The sequence below is a fragment of the Setaria italica genome, chromosome VI, assembly GCF_000263155.2.
Source record: "Setaria italica strain Yugu1 chromosome VI, Setaria_italica_v2.0, whole genome shotgun sequence".
In the NCBI taxonomy this organism is placed as follows: Eukaryota; Viridiplantae; Streptophyta; class Magnoliopsida; order Poales; family Poaceae; genus Setaria; species Setaria italica.
Genome location: NC_028455.1, coordinates 27,243,735 through 27,259,371, shown reverse-complemented (window position 1 = coordinate 27,259,371; position 15,637 = coordinate 27,243,735). Strand labels below are relative to the sequence as shown.

The following is a 15,637-nucleotide window of genomic DNA, read 5'->3' as shown; positions in this document are numbered from 1 at the left end:
ACCACGCCGCCACCATTGAAGTCACAGAAGTTGTCATGTCCCGGCTTGTCGCTCTTCCTACTTGGCCGCTATCACGCAGCCACACGCCGAACCGGCTGCCCTCCGTCCGCCATCGCTGGCCGGTCCCTTCCTTCCCCTGCGCAGCCGGCCTCCGTGAGTCGCGTCGTAGCCTGTCGCAGCACCGCCATACCCAGCACGCACCCCACCCACTGTCTTCATCCTCTGCCGTAGCACCATGCCCATGGCGGCCGTCATCCCACCATCACTGCCGCCATCCGCAGCACCGCTCCCAGGGCGGCCGCCATCCCGCCGCCACGCCATCATTGACAGGAGCTCCCACCATCTTCAATCGGGCCGTCGCCACCTTCACACGGCCACTTACCGAGGTGGGTCGTGGGCGGTGGATCCGAGTGCAGGGAGGCCTGATCCGCCCATGGCAGGGTCAGATCCGGGCCGCCGCCGCTCCGGCGTGCCGCCGGCCAAGGTCTTTTGCACCGCCCTACCCGACGCACGAAACCCGAAACTGGCCGGTCTGCCCCGCCGCCGCCGTCCTCGAGAGCCAGACGGGCTTCCGGCAGCCCCCTCCGGTGGCGGCGAGGTGAGGACGAGAGGCGGTGGAGGGGGGCTGGCAGCGGCGGCTCGGGCGCCGCCTGTGTCGCTCGCGGGGGGAGCGACGCGGGGGCAGCTCTCTTTCACCGCTGAATAATTGCTTTCCTTCCCATAAACTCTGTCTAAGCTGGCACTGTACTGTTTGTCTCCTATCAAGGCTAACAGAGCAATATAATTCCCCAAGATATAGGGTGTTACACCTCCCAACAGTCTGAATCTATCTAAATCCCTATGTTCTTCGTACTATTCCTTTGCGAAGCGCTTAGTGACATAGTGCAGTTTCCGCTTGCCGAATCCTCACGATGCTCTCATACAAATAATTAGTAAAAAATTTGATTGAACAAACTATAAAAATATTATTACACAATGCAAGGGTTAAACATTTTACCGTTTCTTAGCTACTACTTCTACTAATAAAAAAATAAAAGCATTCCAAGTTCAGAAAAAGAATAACATTTCAGTTGATTATGGGCCAAGAACGAATGAAGTCCGTGAGCTCCATCATCAAGTTTTCTAGTCTCCCATTGAATTCATTAATGGGCCTGTATGCATGTTCCATCGGTCCACTGAAATTGAGCCCGCTCCAGCATAAGGATGTGTGAAAGCTACTAATTTGTCTTTGTTTCCTTTCAGAGAAACAGGTGGACTATCCTATTTCCTAAGCCCGTCAATATACGCGGTGTCAATGTGTGAATGTACAATATCAAGTTTGTACATTTTGAGAAAAGTAGCCGAGAAGACTAAAGACTTACGTTTAAAGTCGGAGAGGGAGTAGCACAAAAGCTAGTTTCATTATTTTTTTTCATGCAATTCGGACGTTTCGAACCTAAATAAATAATTTAAAGAGTATGGATACAATTTCCCACAGAAATATTCATGCTGTGGGATGCTTGCGTGCGCAGCATGAAACAGAGAAAAGAGATGAGCATGTAGCGGGATCACAACAGCACCAACCTAGAGGACCAGGAGGAGAAAGCAAGGCCTCCCCCGTCGGCGCGTTCCTCGCCGCCGCGCCGGCCCGCTCCCATCCAAAACGCCACACCTCAGTTCTTTCACCTCGTCTCATCACTCTCGTTCACCCCGATCCACGTCGAGCTCGAGGAACCTCGATTAGGAGTGTCACTACATCCAGAGTTGCCAGTTCTGGCAGCACCACATTATACTATATACTACAGTACTCCTAATCTGCCCTCCATGGCCACCGTGCTTTAGTTTTTGTAATCGAGTTAACTAGCAGTGTTAATCCGAGCTGTGCCGCTGATCTGCATCGGCGCAGCTGGACGAGCTCATCAGCTTCATCTCTCACACGCAGAGATAAATCCAACGGCTCGATTTGCTGAATGATGACAACCAGAGGACTATAAAAGGCTTCTGTCATTTCCCGCCATGCTTAAACCTCCCCGCCACCGATTCCTCCGCCGCTGTCGATGAACGCGAGGCTGCCTCCAAAGCTCCGTCCGCCCTCTCATTGTTGCCGTGTGCTTAATTAGTTTAGCTTTAGCATCGTGGATTCTAAGTTCCCAGTCCCTAGCCTGGAAGCCGCGGACCTTGCAGCGGCGCCGGCAATGGCGCGTCAGCGGCGGTCGATCGGCGGTGCCCGCGCGGCGGCGGTCACGCTCGTGGTGGTGGCCGCGCTGCTCGCCGCCGCGGTGCCTGGGCGCTGCGTGGCGCAGGACCTGGCGAGGGACCGCACGGCGCTGCTGGCGCTGCGGGACGCGCTGGACCGCGGCCGCCTCCTCCCGTGGGACCCCGCGGCGGCGTCGCCGTGCGGGTGGCGCGGCGTCGCGTGCGCCGCCCACTCCCAGGGCGGGGACCGTGTCGTGGAGCTCCGGCTCCCCGGGAAGCGGCTCTCCGGGACGATCCCGCCCGGCACGGTCGGGAACCTCACCGCGCTACGGAAGCTGTCGCTCCGGCACAACGCCATCTCGGGGCAGATCCCCGCCGACGTCGGCAGCTGCGGCGAGCTGAGGGTGCTGTCCCTGAGGAACAACCGCTTCGCCGGCACCGTGCCGGAGGGCCTCTTCTCGCTGGCGGTGCTCAAGCACGTCGACCTCGCCCTGAACGGACTCACCGGCGGCGTATCGCAGGAGTTCAACCGGCTCAACCAGCTGGGCACGCTCTTCCTCGAGGGCAACGACCTCGCCGGCGAGCTCCCTGCGGGGCTATACCTCCCCGGTCTCTCGCGGTTCAACGTGTCGTTCAACGCGCGGCTCGCCGGCCCCGTGCCGGCGTCGCTCGCCAGGATGCCGGCGACCGCGTTCCTCGGCACGGGGCTCTGTGACGGCCCCCTCTCCGCGTGCGCGCCACCGCCGTCGGGTGACAGGAAGAGGAAACTATCCCGTTGGGCGATCGTCGGCATCACCGTCGGCGCCGCGCTCCTCCTCCTGCTCGTCATGGGGCTCGTCGCCTTCCTCCGCCGGCGTCGGGCGCCGGCCGGGAGGCCCGCGGGTGCCGCCGCCGCCGCCAACGTGCACGCGGGCACCGCGCCTATAACGGTGACAGTGGCGAGGACGGACAGGGACGCCGCCGTGAAGCAGTCGCACGCCCCGCCGCTCGCGCCGGCAATGGTCGGCGAGGGCAAGAAGCTGGTGTTCCTGGGGAGCGCGCCGGAGAGGCCGTACGACCTGGAGACGCTGCTGCGGGCGTCGGCCGAGGTGCTCGGCAAGGGCGCCTTCGGCACCACGTACCGCGCCACGCTCGACGGCGGCGAGCCCGTCCTCGCCGTCAAGCGCCTCCGCGAGGTGCGCCTCTCCGAGCGCGAGTTCCAGGACAAGGCGGCGACGATCGGCGCCCTCCGCCACGACAACCTGCCCCGCCTCCGCGCCTACTTCTACGGCAAGGAGGAGAAGCTCCTCGTCTACGACTTCGTCGGCGCCGGCAGCCTCGCCGCCCTGCTCCACGGTTCGTTACCGGCCATCAACTTCCCATGCCACCTAGTTAGACAGGCGTGTTCAGATTGCTATTGTTGCCTCGCAGACGGCGGCGCGGAGGGCCGGGCGCGGCTGGACTTCACGGCGCGGGCGCGCATCGCGCTGGCGGCGGCGCGCGGCGTAGCGTTCATCCACCGCGGCGGCGGGGCCGAGTCGGCGCACGGCAGCATCAAGTCGTCCAACATCGTCGTCACCGCCGCGCGCGACGGCGCCTACGTCTCCGACTACGGCGTTGCGCAGCTCGCGGGCGCCGCCGCCGCGGAGCAGCCACGCCGGGACGCTGGGTACCACGCCCCGGAGGTGCTGCTGGCCGGCGCGCGCGCCGCGCCGGCGCAGAGCGCGGACGTGTACAGCTTCGGAGTGGTGGTGCTGGAGCTGCTGAGCGGCCGCGCCCCCGGGCGCGCCGCTGCACCCATACTCGCCGGCGGCGGCAGAAACGGCGGCGTGGACCTGCCGCGGTGGGTGCGGTCGGTGGTGCAGGAGGAGTGGACGTCGGAGGTGTTCGACGCCGCCATCGCCAACGAGCCGCGCGTGGAGGAGGAGATGCTGCGGCTGCTGCAGCTCGGCATGGACTGCACGGAGCAACATCCCGACCGGCGCCTGTCCATGGCGGAGGTGGAGGCGAGGATCGAGAGCATCGTCGAGAACGCGTGCCGGAAAGCCGACTTCAGCAGCACCGACGGCAGCCGGAGCGTGTCGGCGTGACCAATCACCCGGCATCGTCCCAAGCTACTTTTCATTTGAAGCGAAGCCATCTCTGCTTAGACTTTATTTGTTCATGTTCCATGTTTTTTGGCTGCGGATTCTGCAGTGGCATAAGTTCATGCACAACTGTTTCTTGTGACATTCCTTTCCTCTATTTCATTAAGCATTACTCAAATGCAATAAAGTTGCTCATTCGAAATTCAATAAGTTTGAGAGCTGAAGTGCTCCCTAAAGCTAATTTCAAAATGCATGATATTTTAGTTTTGACCTAAGTCAAACTAAAACATCAAATCAATTTCATTAACTTCACCATGAAATATAGCTTTATATAATATTTGTTTGGTATTATAGATGTTAGTATTTTTTATAAACTTTGTCAAAATTTGATAAGTTTTACTTAAGACAAAAACTTAAATATCTTACATTTTAGATCGGAGGGAGTACTATGTAAAATAATAAGCGCACCACGATCAGCATTGTATTCAGATACAACACTACTAATGTTAACCTAGCTGAATGTACTGGGTTCCAGCTTTCAAATGGACCATATGTTACAAACAGTTAGAACCTGGTCTGTTTCTAGTACTCAAGCTACAGCTCCTCTACTTGGATTGAAAAACCACATGGGCAGCGTTTCGTCCGCACAAAGGTCTCCTCGTCGAAGCTCTGGTCTTCCTCCGGATACTCGTGCACATGCTCATGGTCTTGATCTGTCTGCAGTTTGCTTGAACTAGGCTCTCTTTCTGAGCGTCGACTGCTGTAACTGTTTTTCTGGATATTATTATCATTTCTGGGCGGCCCTTCGTGACCAAGCCCGTGTGAAGGTGTTTTGTATGACTCCTTCAATCTCTGTGTTGTTACAATGGAGCAGAGCAGCTGATACCATCTGGAGAGTGCCTGAGCTTCCTCCTGCTTCCTCTCCTCAGCTCGTCTCTTCTCCTCTTCTTCTGCATATGCCTAGTAGGAGGTATGAATGCATAAGCATCGCATCAATTTTATATGATTGGTGCTGGAAAAGATACACTTTTAGCTTACTTTGGACAAAAAATACATGTATTTATACAAGCCGTTTTCAGAAATGTGCACGTATCACAAGGATCTCCTAAATTACCAGGCTTCATATTTACAGTCACAATAATTTATCAGTCTCTGTAACTGAAATAACTTCACCTCCTAATAAGACAGCATCACTAAATCATTTGACATATCAGGTAAATCACGGTAAAAAAGGATCAAAGGTTCAAATATTCCAAAAATAATTGGTATGCCGCAACATACCTCCAGGATAGCATGCTTAAATTCGGTACAGACAACAATTCCATCGAAAACTGGAAGGCACCGACCACTTCGATAATCAAATCCAACCATGGCAGGAGCATAATCAATGCCAAGTCTCTTTGCAACCTGGAATAATCTTGGTAACCTCAAGTGTACTGTACCAGGTGGAAGGCACTTCTCTGACCATACGTCAACTTGGCCTCGTTCATTCTTGGTGACATTTTAACATCAATCAGCATGGAACACAAGAAAACAAGGACTGAAGGTTATGAATGGTGAGCTATACTAAAAGTGAGTTAATAGTACCTTTGGCACAATGCCGTCTACAGCATGAGGAAGTTGCAGCGGTTCCAGTTGCCATTCACCGTATAGTTCCAAGTTTGGCTTAAGAGCATCTTCATTAGCACTTGATTCAACTGACTGAGCATTGAAAGCCCTCTTTGGACGTGTAACAACCTAATGGAAGCATTACATCAGTATCAGAAGTTCAAAACTAAGAAAACTAAAAATCAGTGCTTCTGTTATGAACCTTTGCAGGCAACTCATTTTCTCGGATTTGAAGGCCCTCCCGCAACCATCCATGTCTTGATTGCAGTGTTTGAACACAGGATCTTGGATAAACAGGATGCCCTTTGCAGAAGCCAAGAACTGGACCTTTGGGGTGAAGAATTTGGTTCTTGTGAAGCCACTTCTCAAGAGCATATAGATGATGGTCTTTGTAGGCCTAAATAATTGCATAAATCATTAAAGCCAACCAATAAGAAATTTTGCCAGAAGCAGACGGGACAACAAGAAATTAGACTAATTTGTCCTAAATCCTGCACGGGATGTACCTGTTGACTGGTAGGAAGCGGTTCTGTTAGGGCTCTGGTTTGAAGTTCCATGTCTTCAGAATTGTTCGTTGCTGTCAGTTCCATCTGCTTTAGTGGTGCCAAAACATCCTCCCACCACTCCGGATTCACTCTCCCCTGTGCAATTCTGTGCCATTGCAAGCAATACCTGGAAACATGTGGAAGACAATAGAGAAACCACTTTTTCAAGAAGTTCCAAACCAAGAAAGGAGCCTCACATTTTGTAGTGATACTTAAATGTAAGTTCAGCTGGACAAAGCAAAAAACTATTGATACTTGGTACTTTTGATGTTCTATAAAATAATCCAGTGCTCCAGGTCATTCAATTAATAAAATAATGATACTTGTTACTTAGAAGAAGTGTGCATTGGGGAAAAATATTCATTAATCATGACAACAGTATTTTTACTTTTAACCCATACGTAGTTTTTCTGTGATTGATTTGGCTAATAAGCAGCATAAGATGGTGTAACACTAGTATGTCATTGTCGGAAGCACATGGCTAGGAATTGTGCAAAAGGCAAACCTTCTTGTTACATCCTTGGCTCCATTTCCAGCAAAAGCAACAGCATATCTTAAAGGCTTCTTGCAAACAGCTGAAGAAGCTTCTACTTTTCGTTCAGCATCAAGGAGATCATTCACAACATCAGCATGCACCCATCTTCCAGTTGACGCCTGCCCACTGCAGTATACCTCAGCCCAATATAATGGAGCTCCAGCACTTCTTGACCAAACTGCACTGGAGGTGGATGTAGCTTCTGTATTTTGACGCAATTTCTTCATTGGTGGGGTAGAATCTTGTAAGCTACTAATTGACTGACTCATGTGGGTAGCTTGATTATTATTTTGGGTTTCAGCAGCTGTGGCTGAAAGAGCCATTTCCAGTTGCAACTCGAATTCCACATCCCCTTTTCGTTTTGGCACTTCAGCATTACCAGAAGTGGATGGAAGTTGGCTGCTGGCTGATATACAACTACTTTCATTATCTGCTTTTATGCTTGACAAAGTTTTAGATAAACTTCTCTTGCAGGAAGAGGTCTGCTTTGATTTTCCAGGACCTCCTCTTTGTTGATTCATGTTGACACTATCTTGAGTATTATCTTTCAGTAGAGCAGGAGAACTAACCACATTACCATCAGCAGCTGGAGAACTATACGGTAGTGACCTTGTACAAAGCCTAGATGCATCTTGATTGAGTGTTCCCATCACTTTAGTATCAGGCTTTAGTCCAGCAACATCCAGATTCGTAACAAACCTACAAGGGCATGTATGTTTATGGATGGTTCAATGATTTCAAACAGAAACATAGCACACTATAGGTCTGTAGCAAAAACCATTTTCCTAGGGACACAACCATGTTACTTCATAAGACACATGGCATAGCAAGTGATGATTGCTTGATCTGCAAGATTATTTTGATGGGGGTGGAAGAGAAACTATAACATGTATAAATATCTTGGGTGACTATTGATCCTAATTTTGTGATTGCCACCTAAATCCATTTACTCTTTGCCCCACCATTTCCTTTTCCTCAAATAGATTAGCAAATCCAGTCTTCAGTGTAAAAAAACTAATTATACATATCATGGATATTGTCTAATTTCATTGTGCATCTGCATGGCACACCAAAGCAAGCAGCATTCGATACGAACTAATAAGGAAGCAAAATGATGTATTACTCCCATTTGCAAACATTTAATATATGCCTAAACTCAAGCACATCTATTCAGCAAAATACATACCTTGCTGTTAAGTTAAGTGCCCTGAACAATGCCACTGAAAGTGCACAAACCTGCATAGCAGACCATTTATGTGACAGCTTTACAAAAAGAGATTATTGCGGCTTCATATACAATATGAAAGAAAAGATGGATAACATAGGCCAGCTGATTTCTTCAGTAAAGGGATAATATTCAATACCTCTTCTGCAGTGCCTACACGATCTTGAATAGTGAAAGCCAAATTTGATACAAAAGATCCCCTGTCAGTGGATTGTGCGGTTACACAAAAAGTACGATGGAACTGCAAGTACAATACAGGCAACTTAAAAAGACCAACATTTAAAAAAAGAAACATTTCATGAACACCAATTATTTAGGTGAACAAAAAATGAGTAGAGAAGTGTCTTACCCAGCTCACAAGATTTCGTAGATTAACAGCTCTCAGGTTTGTAACATCAGTAAAACTCCATAATACATGGTTCGGTACAAGAGAGAGAATCGAGGCCTGCAAATAACATTAGAAACAACAAAGGTACGATTTAGCTTCAAAGGCACCCACAGATATAGTACTTCCTTAAATTTACATTTAGTTTCATTGTTTTGGAACATGGGATGGTGTATATATGATAAACATATTACAAAGAGATGGGGATGATATATACCACTGTAACGCACCTGAATAAGAGGATCATTGCAAGCCTTGTCAACCACCCTACCCCTTGCTATTAGGCAGAGCAAATGGACCTTGTGCACAAGTTCAGCCAACTCCTGAGTAAATCAGAAAATAAAAGTAGCAGGCTATAAACTGTGCCACATCAAATAGATGCTTACTAGGAGAAGAAATGGGAGTCCGCTAGAAAATAATAGATAGTTTGAACACAAGATCCAACCTACCAGAGAAGGAAAGATTATTTAATGTCTGTTTATCTCTAGTGCGTGTGCATCACAGAGGCTTTCTATTGATTTGTCTATAGATAACATGATAGAAGATGTCATTACTAGTGTGGATTCCTAAATTCCAACGCAAAGAGTGGTATTGCGTGAAATAATGTTCCCTAGATATAGTTAAAGGCTTGCCTGTAGCTAGACTGCAGATAATAAATTTTGCTCATCACACAAGTTGGTGCCTGGCAATCCAGAGTGCAAGTATTAAGGCCAGATTGGCAATAAGAGTTTGATTGACATAAAGTTGTGGCAACTGGTTAAAGATTAGAGGACATGTTCATGTGTCTATCCATTCTGGATACCTTGACTAGCAATTTCTAACAGTCATGAAGGAATTACCTTCTCTTCAGCAGTAGCCCTCCGAACAGTCTTCTTGCTAGTGGAAGAAGGTACATCATCAGCAAACTCAACAGTGACAGTCTCTCCAAGGTCATGGGAATACTCATTTTGTTCTACATGCCCCTCTTCCCAGTCCATGTCAACAGCATCATTGTCACGAACAGCCTCCATCTGTTCCTCCAAATTGTTCTTTCCGCGGCTCCCTCCACTGCACCTCTCCATGCTGGCATTATCCTTTGGTTCTGCCTTGGCTCTGCCCTTTTTCCGTGTATTCCCAAGTGGTGATCCTGTTTCCACCTAAAGAGAGCCGATGTAAGTATATCTAACCGTTGAACATTTAAGCTTTCTTTACACTTACACGACTAATCTTCATACCCAAAGGTGACACTTTCTATCCTAATTCTGAACAACGGTAGCATGAGTTTATTAACTTTTACACAATACGTCCAGAACAGCTGTAGAGTACTATAGTTTCCTTTAGGATGATACAGTTGGATGTCTGGACCACAATGTATCACCTAGCGCAGCAGAACCGTACACTTGAAAGAGTAAAAATTTGCTCTGCTTCATTTGAGCTGAAGGCGCTGAATGCGTGCCCCTCCCTAAACAATCGATTCAAGCCATGGAGAAACCCAAATCCACATTACAGCAGTTTGATAATATCCCCATCAACACAATAAATTGATCCAAGCCAAAGGAGAAAGCCAATCCACATTATATCAGCTTGAAAATGTCCCCGTGAACACTCGGTCTCCTAATCTTCTGTACTCCCGGGCCCCAAATGCCTGATTAACTTCCCATATCGATCTTCTCAAAAAAAAAAAAAAAAAACCTTCCCATATCGATGCGCACAGACGTGCAAGGTAATACTAGCACGCAGACGCATTGGGGCACCAAAGAAAAGCCTCACCTTGGCGGGAGATTTCCCTTTCGCTGCCGGCGAAGCCCTCCGGCGACCCGCCCCGGCGGTTGCGGCCTCCGTGCCCGGCCCTGCAGAGCAACAGAGCACTCGCTCATCTGGAATGGGCAAAACACACAGCAGCTGAAGAACGGATAGAGGGACCAGGGGGCGTGGGCCGCGGACTCTGAGCTCGGGGAGGCAGGGGTTCGGGGGGGGCACGAACCGGCAGAGGGCAGCGCCGGTTTCGCCTCGCTCGCGGACTGGCTCCTGGTCCGCCGCATTTGCGGTCGATTGGAGCTCGTCGCCTTGCTGCGATTCTCGGAGGGGAGGAAACGTGAAGGGGGACAAAAGCTGTGGAAGGAAAGGTGAGGCGCCGGGGCGCGGCCGCCGACCGTCGTTAGGTTTCGGAGAGGGGAGGGGAGCGACGGGACGGCGCCGCGGCTGGTGGCGAGTGAGATGGGTGGGGGGTTTCGCGCGCCGCGCCGCGAGGCAGGTCGCGCTCAACGGGGTGGGTGGGACCCGGCTGGCGGTGTAACCTGGCAGGCCGCAAGGCGCACGGGCACAGGCGCTGCCACGCCGACGGGCACAAATTACCCGCGCACCTGATATGTGTTCTAATATGTGAACCCACGGGCAAAAATATAGGCACGAAAAAACCTTTACCGTGCCCATGAACCCGCAAACCCGCTACGTATCTCTGACGTGTGGACCCGTGTACAAGTATACGAAGAAGCTTTAAGGTTTCCTCTTGTTCTTCCCATCCCTAATACCCACACCTCCAACCGCACACTAGGTGTCGCCCGCCACCCAAGCCCACAGCCCCCTGAGGCGCTCGAGCAGCTTAGGCATTGCGCCATTTTGGCATAGTCCGCATCTTCGTACCAAGGTCATGGAAGCTTTTTTTATTGTGTTTCTTTCTTCCTCTCTCGCGCGTTTGGCAGCCAACTAACGAGTGTGCCCGCGGACACAAATTACCCGTAGGCGGCATGGTGTAGATGCTCGCCCGTGGCACGGGTGCAGGTTTAGAGCCTGATTGATTGGTGTCCAAAATTTGCCATGCCAAAATTTGAGGAGGCCAAAATATGGACATGCCATACCAAAATCTGGGGAAAAAAATTCTAGAATAGGACTTGATTGGGTGCCAATAAATTGAGTGCCAAAGTTTATTAGCTTGGCCTACTTTTGGCAGGGTAAATTTTGGGAGCAAACCAATCAGACCCTTAGAGCAACTTTGAATTTTAAGAGTTTCCTAAAAAATTCTTCCCCAAATTGATGTATTGGGGACTATACTAAAATTTTCTTTCCCAAAAATATATCAATCCATAGCGCTAATAATTGCCCCCAATATTTGCCACGTCATCGTAATTGGGCCTACATAGCCCCCCTCTACCTCCACAACAGAGCTTTGCCGCTCCTTTGAGCAGAACTCACCGCGGGTCAAATCCGCCGTATCCCGGCCACCTCCATTCGATTCCTCGCACAAGTAGCTTCCCCTCGCCGTCATGCATTCATTTCACCCATATGAAAACACAGACGGGGAAGACCCTCGCCACCTGATCCGCTGCGCGCCTGCGCCGACAGGGAAGATCGGGACTCCAGGAGGTAAAGGCGTAGGGCGGCAAGCGTGTGTGCGGCGACCGTGAGGTGAGAGGCGCCTAGCCCGACGCAGGCGCGGAGCACTGGCAGGAGGAGAAACCTGTCCGACAGGGCCCCCGTGGCGCGCACGGACGCGAATGCCTCGCACGTCACCCCCCACTGCCGCGCGCGGACGCAGGCGTCGATCTCCCGCGCGTAGGGTGCGGCGAGGTCCCACTCCCACTCCTGCGTTGGCTGCGCGTGCGCGTGGCGCAGCGACACATGCCCATGGCTCTGCGGCGCACCGTCGAGTAGGCGGCGGGAAGATGGAAAGAAGAGAAAAAATGATAGATTGGGGGAGGAACGCTAACGCTAAAATATATGTGGTGGCATAGGGTCGCGAAAAAATTAGGAAAGGTTTAGATGGACTGTTGGAGTTCGTTTTTTTCCTTAAAAAGGTATCGGGATAAAGTTGCTCTTAAGAATCAAATCGCGGGCACGGGCGCGATTAAGTTCTACCCGCCCTAGGCACGCCGCCGTCCCGCCCGCCCGGCGGTGGGTGTCCGGGCCACAGAAAACGGGAAAAGGCCATCTCTCTGTGGGCTGGGAAAAACACACGGCCAACACGCCGTCCCGCCCGCCCGGCGGTGGGTGTCCGGGCCACAGAAAACGGGAAAAGGCCATCTCTCTGTGGGCTGGGAAAAACACACGGCCCACACGATACGTTGGGTATGCAAAATTTCCAGAGATCATTGCCACCCTAAGGTCCTGTTTAGCATGGCTCCAACTCCGAGTAGAGCTGCTCCACTCCAGAACTCCAGGTGGTGCCAGCTCCACTCCAGAACTAAAATGGTGTGTTTGGCTAGATGGGTGCTCTCAGCTCCAAAAAAGATCGATTTTAGTGTGTATTGCCATTATTGCCCCCAATTTAGGCCCCACTTGTCATCCTCCCCAAGCACCATCCATCTCTCTCGGTCAAGTGAGCGTCTGCCCCTCCACGCAATCCCAAGGGCCTCGACTATGGCATCCCCCTCCGCTCCGGCAGCCCAGTCCAACCGCGCCGCGCTCCTCAAGGCCTTCGACAAGGCTTGCACGGGCGTCCACGGCCTCGTCGAGTCCGGCGTCTCCTCCGTCCCCGCGCTCTTCGTGCACCCGGACCCCTACGCCTCCGGGCCGCTCGTGCCCCCGAGCGTCTCCATCCCCGTCGTCGACCTCTCACTCCCCGCGCCCGCCGCTGTCGAAGCCGCTAGCAGCTGGGGCTTCTTCCACCTCATCAACCACTACCAGGCCCTCGGCGTCCCAGAGGACTACCCCGCGCGGGCGCTCGCCGCCGTGCGCGCCTTTCAATGAGCTCCCGGCCGCCGAGTGCTCCGCGCACTACGGCCGCTCCATGGCCGGCGGGGTCTCGTACTTCTCCAACGTCAATCTGTTCCGGACCTCCGCCGCGAGCTGGCGCGACACTATCCAGATCGCGTTCGGGCCCCAGCGGCCTGACCCGGCGCGCATCCCGGCCGAGTGCCGCGAAGAGCTGCTTGAGTGGGACGCGCACGCCACCGCCGTGGGGCGCGGCCTGCCGTGGCTACCAGGCCGGGCGGGCGACGGGGCCGGGGCGGCGAGGGGCGGCGGGACTGGGCGGCGACGGGGGCGGTCGGCGGGACCGGGGTGGCGACGGGGCCGGCCGGCGGCGGGCGGGGCGGCCACGGGCGGCGGGGCGACGGGCGACGGGGGTGGGGCGGCCACGAGTGGCGGGGAGGCGACGGGCTGCGGGGCGATGGGCGATGGGGGCGGGGTGGCGACGGGCGGCGGGGAGGCGACGGGCGGCACGGCGACTGGCGACAGGGGCGGGGCGGCGGGGCTGGGCGGCGGCGGGCGACAGGGGCGGGGCGGCGGGCGGGGCGCGACGACGGCGGCGACGGGCGGCGGGGCTGGGCGGCGATGGGCGGTGGGGAGGTGGCAGGCGGGGCGGCAACGGGCGGCGGGAAGGCGACGGGCGACAAGTGATGGGGTGGGGAAATAGTCACGGGTGGGAGGAAGGAATAAGAAATGAAATATTTTTTGTAACAAGTGGCATTGGTGGGTAATTACCCACCAACTCCACGAGGAGGTTCAAAAGAGGTTGTTTTGGAGCAGCAAAAGAGGTGCTCCAAAACTCCAGTTCTATTTGCACTATAGCTCCATGGAGTTGGCTGCTCCATGGAGTTTTGGAGTTGAGGTGTTTGGCTGGATTTCTAGTTGGAGTTGCTGGAGTTCTGGAGTGGAGCCATGCCAAACACCCCCTAATTTGGCTTTCGGGATACGCCGTTAAATTAAAAATTTTGGTAGAATGATGTATCATCGAAGTTCCGCACTTAACGCCTCAAAATGCTTCTATGGAATGCACTTGTGAGGACCGTTGTTGCACTGGTTAATGAATCTTATTTCAGTCCGCATTATTTTCGTGTGTAGAATTTTCACAACATTGCTGCAGAGGAGCCCTGTCCGTTTACATCAACGTAGATTCCCGTAGTATTGAGTCTTGGCAACATTATAGGAGCCATTACATGCTTTTTGCTCTGAAGAAACAGAGTAGTTTTATTTGCATGCACACAAGACAACAATCAAAAGAAATCTTAAGTCACACGGCGTGCATCCTCCGTCTCTTCCGCCCCGACATTCAGTAGAGGTGCCAGCCATGCATTTCCCTCTCACCTTTGCGCCCCCTTGGACGGTTGGACCACACACTAAAGCTGCCCCTGAATGAACGATCTAGTGCTCGCTGCTCGGGCTGGCCTGGGTATTTGCATTGGCACCTTAAAACTTCAGCGTTCCATTTCCTAGGCACCGATAATAACAATGTCTCCATTAGTAGCTTGTTTTTACAGCTTGACTTGCACCGTGTTTGCAAAAGAAAAAAAGGTTGAAATGTGCCTTGATGTTGTGATGAGTGATATATATGTTGAATAGTGTTGACTTCCGGTCACAAGAGCAGCTCCAGTGCTGTGCGGACGGCTCCTGCGGACAAAATCGAATTGTACTTCGGGTCGATCCTGACTGTGTAGAAGCCGATTGGTGGGATCCGCATATCGGGGGAAAAAATTCAAAGCTCTAGCGACCGTCCTCGCTCACGCGAATAGAAAGAAAAATCAGCCGCAACCCCCACGGCTCTCTCCACCTCCCATTCCCCATCTTTCCTCCTCTCTCTCTCCCTCCCTAACCTTCCCGATCCGGCCATGGATCCAAAATTAATCCTTGGAGAAGAGCAAGTTCCCCATCTTTCCTCCTCTCTCTCTCTCCCTCCCTAACCTTCCCGATCCGGCCATGGATCCAAAATTAATCCTTGGAGAAGAGCAAATCATGTCTTCTAGGTCAAGGTTCTAGCAGATCAAGTCCATACGGTGCTATTGTGGTTCACGGTGGCGTTACTGGCGGCCGGTGCCATGGATGTAGCGGCATCAATGGGCGAGGGCGGCATGCCCTAGTGCAAGTCCAGCGAGAGGTGTTGGCGCCGTGCAGGTCCTGCCCGCGCCGAGCCGCCCAGGCCACCCGTTAGACCCTTACCCAACTTCAACTTCCCCTTCCCCTTCCCCTTCCATTGCTCTTTTGCTTGCTTCTTCGCTTGTGGTCAAGGACGATCAACATCAGCTACATCATCAGTGTCTCGGTTTGATGAAGAAGTGTGAGTTCCTAATGAAAACACCTTAGTTCTCTTATTCATAATTGTGGGGGCTGCCCCTTAAAAGGGATCCCAAATGTCATTTGTATCATTCCCTGTATCAGTAGATGATATGGGAATTTCGCACCAGA

General features: G+C 52.5%; 2 protein-coding genes across 3 annotated transcripts; one reads left to right on the top strand and one right to left on the bottom strand.

Annotated features, from left to right (window-relative positions):
* Nucleotides 1-433: 433 nt before the first annotated feature.
* Nucleotides 434-4,244, top strand: LOC101786501 (probable inactive receptor kinase RLK902). Its single transcript, XM_004973419.3, has 3 exons — nucleotides 434-484; nucleotides 2,100-3,510; nucleotides 3,586-4,244. The coding sequence occupies exons 1-3, from the start codon at nucleotides 434-436 to the stop codon at nucleotides 4,242-4,244; spliced, it is 2,121 nt and encodes a 706-aa protein (XP_004973476.2).
* Nucleotides 4,245-4,626: 382 nt separating this feature from the next.
* On the bottom strand, nucleotides 4,627-10,739 carry LOC101786097 (DNA repair protein RAD4). 2 transcript variants are annotated; one of them, XM_022827817.1, is made up of 13 exons: nucleotides 10,503-10,739; nucleotides 10,289-10,395; nucleotides 9,379-9,675; nucleotides 8,770-8,862; nucleotides 8,504-8,599; nucleotides 8,294-8,395; nucleotides 8,116-8,165; nucleotides 6,900-7,628; nucleotides 6,356-6,521; nucleotides 6,052-6,246; nucleotides 5,829-5,978; nucleotides 5,523-5,732; nucleotides 4,627-5,201 (listed from the first exon to the last, which is right to left on the bottom strand). In XM_022827817.1, exons 1-13 carry the CDS (start codon nucleotides 10,558-10,560, stop codon nucleotides 4,836-4,838), a joined length of 2,619 nt encoding a protein of 872 aa, XP_022683552.1. In that variant the 5' UTR covers nucleotides 10,561-10,739; the 3' UTR covers nucleotides 4,627-4,835. The 2 variants fall into 2 exon arrangements, with proteins under 2 accessions (XP_022683552.1, XP_004973475.1); XM_004973418.3 differs by having other exon boundaries at nucleotides 10,289-10,368.
* Nucleotides 10,740-15,637: the final 4,898 nt, after the last annotated feature.